Here is a 5,000-nt window from a genome sequence, read left to right on the forward strand (position 1 = left end):
ACCAAATTGGACCAAACTGGACCAGACTGGGCTGAACTGGGCCAGACTGATCCAAACTGGACCAGACTGGGCTGAACTGGACCAGACTGATCCAAACTGGACCAGAACTGGACCAGACTGATCCAAACTGGACCAGACTGGACCAGATCCAGCTCCATTCCGCTGCATCACCTTCTGTCTCAGTGTCTGAATCTTCACCGTGGCAACCAATGAGAACTCAGAGGGAAAGTAGTAACAGTTGGTGAAGATCTGGGAGGCGGGGAAATTCAGAGGTGCTGCCACGGCGCTGGCCAATCGGAGACCTCTGGAACCTTTGGACTGAACCATCCGCACCTGGAGGGGTAGCGGATGAAATATTAGGGGTAGCTACCATCATAAATGTTCATAGCTTCATGCTATCCTGTGTCTTACCTGAGTGGGCGTGGCATGTCCTGGGGGGGGCAGGGCTTTGGACAACAGGTCAAGAGGCAGCAGGTCTGAGGGGGAGAGAGCAGAGATGGGGTGAAATAAATCAAATAAGTTATTAATAATTTAGATTTTCTGAACCGTAAATCTGCTTCCTGTTGTTCTGCTAATCTCTCCTGCAGCCCCAGCAGTGAAACGCCACCAAGCAGGCCATCATCAGACTCTATGAGTGTAACCCTAACGCCACTGATCCCACCGAAACTTCAGTGAAAACAAAGCATGGTTTACTGGAGCCCGATTTCCACCGCAGAGTTACACTGAACCAGCTGTATGTAGCTCGATTTAAATCACCGCAGGGACACGTAAGCAGCGATCCAGGTTAGACAGTTTATCTCCTGCTGCTAATTTCAGATCCCTGAAAGCTGATTTTCATGAAAGCAGCGGCTAGTGAGGCGAGTTTATCAGCTCAGAGCTCATTTCCTCCAGCTCTGACTGATAAGTGTATCTGCAGTTAATCTGTATCAGCGATGACATGTAAATGATCTCAGATCAGTTTATTTTTATCCCCTCAGAGATGGATGTTTCTACGTCTGAAACCTCAGACCTGATCTTAAAAAAAAGCTCAAGCTTTTCAGCTTCCTGCCGAGCAGTCACAGATTTCTGCTCTGACTCTGATGAGGCTCGAGTAAATCATTAAAACATTAAAAATCAGTGTTAGACAGCGGCTGAGGGAGCAGAGACAGCATCAGGTCAACGTTAGTTTTCAGCTGGAATTCCCCTTTAAGCTCCTCTGAGGCCGTCTGTGTGTTTTGTTGCGCTTGAGGATCAATGTAAGATGAATGGAGGATGAATGGAGGATGAATGGAGGATGAATGGAGGATGAATGGAGGATGAATGGAGGGAGGGGACGACATGTACAGAAACAGATCTCATATTTCAAAGACTGAAAACACAGAAGAACAAAGCAACGAAAGCGTCTGAAACACAGCGAGACGTCAGAGTCGGAGCTGCAAAGCCTTCTCTGACATTTGGCATCAGTGAAGTCAGCGACAGGACACACCTCAGGGGTCAGAGTTCACAATACTCAACCTCAGGAAGGCTGCTCACAAAGCCCAGGAGCCAAACGCAGTTTCAGTTGCCGGAATAAATCAGCTGGTAGCAAAGAGAAAGATCAACAGTAATGTCATCAAAAGGAAACATGAAGTAAAGCTGTGTACTCAGCTCTTTAACCAGAACAGAAAGACAGGTGGGAACACCTGAAAGTTCCTCAACTGAAAGCTCCACTGAATAATGCCCAGAAACACGTGATAGAGATAAACTGTGACAACGGAACAAACGTTATCCTCATGTTTTCCATTGTTACGCGACCCTCCTAACCCCACACCAGTCTGGTGACTGGATGTGTTTGGGGGCCTGTCCAGGATCTTCAGCACAACAGAACAACTTGAACAAGCAAGTCATGAATTAAAACTTCCTGTTAGGATACAACAAAGCTTTCAGCACAATGTCTGTCAGTAGTAATATATAAAAAAACTAGCTCAAACCTTTATTTATCCAGTCTCACAAGCAAAAGTCTCTCTTATTTTTGTGCAGATTTTGTGTTTTGTTCTTCAGAAATGAATCTGACCTCATTCTGAAACATGTGACCGTCCCTTTAGAGCTGAAACCAGCACTCTGTATCTCCTCGTACCTGTACAGGGTCTCCAGCTGTGGCTCTGGACTCTGGCGGTGAGCAGCACCCAGGTGAGCAGCAGGAAGTGACACGAAAACATCACGCCTGTGCGCTGTGAACAGTTTGACTCCCGCTCACCGACCCGCTTCCTGTCCTGCGTCTCTCAACGTCATTCTCCAGTTGGCCTGAGGATCTCCTGGGTGGTGTTTCTTCAGCGTCTGTGGTCAAAGAGCAACACAACAAACGTCTCAGATTTGGTTCCTTACAGCGGCGTGTCCAACATTTCCACCCGGAGAACCCAGACGGCCGTCTCGCCAATTCTTCATGAACGCCACCAAGTTCATTTGTGTTCACATAACCTGGCTTCAAACCAGCAAACTGTCTCTTTATCTGTAACTACAGCTCAGCTTTCAGTTTAAAGCTGATCGTCCTGAAATAAAACTGCTAGCTTTATTTTTAGCTAATAATTTATTCTCTTTATTCATATTTGAGGTATTGCAGCTGTATAGTGAATAGTGAAACATTTAATTTGTGGCCTTAATGGTTCAGCAGTTTTTGACTGTCAGCCGTACTTTCACATTACATTACATTTCACTTTATTTCTTATCTGTCATTTTCAGTTAACTTTTAGTTAACTGCCTGTTTAAAATCATTTCTGTGGTTACGGCAGAAGGACCCTTGGTGGGACTCTCCATGTTACACCTGCACCAGGTGGGATTTTCACAGCACTACAGGCTGGTTTAAACTGGTTTAATAAATGATGCTGAACATACAAAACTCGAGTAACGTGCAAACCTGTGGCTGAGAAATATCGCACTGTGTAATTTTACCATCAGACTGCACTATCAACACTTCACGCGGTCACATTGATCACAAAACGATTAAATGATGAGCCAAAGATAAGAACAGCTGCTAAAGATAAAATCATGTGAACTCGTTTCGTTTCTCCCCGTCGTGTAACGAAGCTCGTCTCCTGAACACTAACCTGCTAACATGAGCGTCTGGCCCACATTTGAATCACATGAGAATCTGTGAGAGGAAAACAAAGATGCAAAAGCTTTGATGCACAGTGACGTCATATCTGAGCAAACCTGGGTCAGAGGTCAGAGGTTTAACCAGCCTCCTGAGGTCCAGCTCCAGTCCTAGTCTGTGAAGAGGTTTCAGGACATGCGAGGAGACCTCTGACTTGAGCACAGGTAAGAAGAGGCGGTGAGAGGAGCTCAGAGTGGGGAGGTCTGGCGTGCTGTGACCTCACAGTCTCTGCTCTACCTGTCGGCCGTCCTTAAACCGTCCTCTTCGTCTTTGCTGGACATTTATCTGTTCTTCAGAGAAACCAAAAACACAACCAGGCTCATCATCAGTCCACCTTTAAAAGTGTTCTCAGTGTCTGAGATGAACCTGATGATCTTCAGCGTGTCTCCACCTTCAGGTGCAGACCTCCACCTGTTTCCTCCTCTTTAAGTCCTCCACAGTTTCTCCTTTCCTTCCTCTGAGGCTGCTGTCTGTGCAGCGACTGGAGATGATTTTCAGCTTCAGGTGAGTATGACTGAGGAGAGAGAGAATTTACCTGCAGGTGAGCTGGCCTCGCTCGCCCCACATTTAAATAAAAAAGACTGGGAGGGGCTGAGGAGCGAGAGGGAGGGAGGGGCGGCTGCCTCCTCTTTACCTGTGACACACTTGAACTCACCTGAAGACAAACCTGACAGACAAAGCTGGACAGAGTCCACCTGAGAGGACAGGTGAGTGTTTCATGCAGGTGAAAGGTGTGATTGGTGGAGAGGTTTCTGCACGTTGCTGCTGCAGGTTGGTTCACGTGTTACTGGTCAGAGCAGCTGACACATTTCGCTGCCTCGGTGATCAGATATGATCACTTCCTGTCGGCGACCATGACGCTGATCAGACCAGCCAATGGGTGACCGCACGCTGTGCTAGTCCATCTTTTATATACAGTCAGTCTGTGTTAAACTGATAAGCCCGACCGATATCAGATTTTTAACAGCGATACTGATATTCGGTGATTTAAAGCCAATATTCAGACATTTCGGCCGATATTTGTCACTCTTTTCGTCGTTCTCGTTCCTCGTTTTTACCCTCTGCCCAGGTTGGATCAGCTGTTTGCTGTTTGTGACGTTTCAAACATAAACATGGAAGATGCAGAGCGCCCTCTGGTGGACAAATGATGTAAGGTTAAAGGGTGTTTCTGTTGTCTCATGTATCGTCTGTGACGAGCTGAAACTAACAGAGCAGCAAATAATAATCTGAGCTCTCCATGAATTTGGTGCGGCTCTAAAAATGACGTCATATCGAATTCTTATTATTTTGTGTGTCTCGTGCTGTGCAGCAGTCTGGGTTTGGGCTTGTCAGTCAGGTGTTGTACTAATAAAGTTTGATTATTCCTTCCTACACTGAAACTGTAACTATGAACGATCAGCTGCAGAGTTCGGTCCATGTTTCATATGATGTGAGGTTCCTGCACACGTGCTGCCTGAGAGGAGGAGGAGGAGGAGGAAGAGAAGAAGAAGTGACTGATCTCAAGTCTGCGGCTCGCCCTCAGCTCTTCACAGCACAGGAATTTCCCAGGTGAGCCAGGGCTCCGCCCCTTGCCTGTCTGACCCACTCCCTGAAATCAGGTGCCATCAGACCTGAGGCTGCACACACACACACACACACACACACACACACACACACACACACACACACACACACACAAAAGTACTGCATTCAATGCCAAAAGTACACAGGTATGATCAAAATAAACAGAGATTATTAGAGATTATATTCACCTCCATCATTATTGCTCAGTCTCATGGTTCTGGCCAGTTGTTTCCAGTGAAAATCCTGTAGTTCCTCTGACACCCAGCAGGGGCAGCAGGGAGTCAGTCTCCATAGACAAAGTGTTCTAGTCTCTAGTTTCACCTTCCTA

At 46.7% G+C, this 5,000-nt stretch overlaps 1 protein-coding gene across 1 annotated transcript in view; it reads right to left on the reverse strand.

The window, feature by feature from the left end:
* LOC102295998 (thrombospondin-type laminin G domain and EAR repeat-containing protein) overlaps window positions 1–4,751 on the reverse strand; it is a 21,325-nt gene extending 16,574 nt beyond the window's left edge. The window contains exons 1-4 of the mRNA XM_042225388.1: window positions 3,169–4,751; window positions 2,096–2,295; window positions 412–476; window positions 172–333 (exon numbers count right to left, since the gene is read on the reverse strand). Coding sequence (XP_042081322.1) covers window positions 172–333; window positions 412–476; window positions 2,096–2,177 — 309 coding nt within the window. The 5' untranslated portion in view covers window positions 2,178–2,295; window positions 3,169–4,751. The remainder of the gene's footprint in view (window positions 1–171; window positions 334–411; window positions 477–2,095; window positions 2,296–3,168) is intronic.
* Between the last annotated feature and the right edge of the window lie 249 nt (window positions 4,752–5,000).

Source organism: Haplochromis burtoni, unplaced genomic scaffold, assembly GCF_018398535.1.
Source record: "Haplochromis burtoni strain Fernald_Lab_line unplaced genomic scaffold, NCSU_Asbu1 Contig_170, whole genome shotgun sequence".
Lineage (NCBI taxonomy): Eukaryota > Metazoa > Chordata > Actinopteri > Cichliformes > Cichlidae > Haplochromis > Haplochromis burtoni.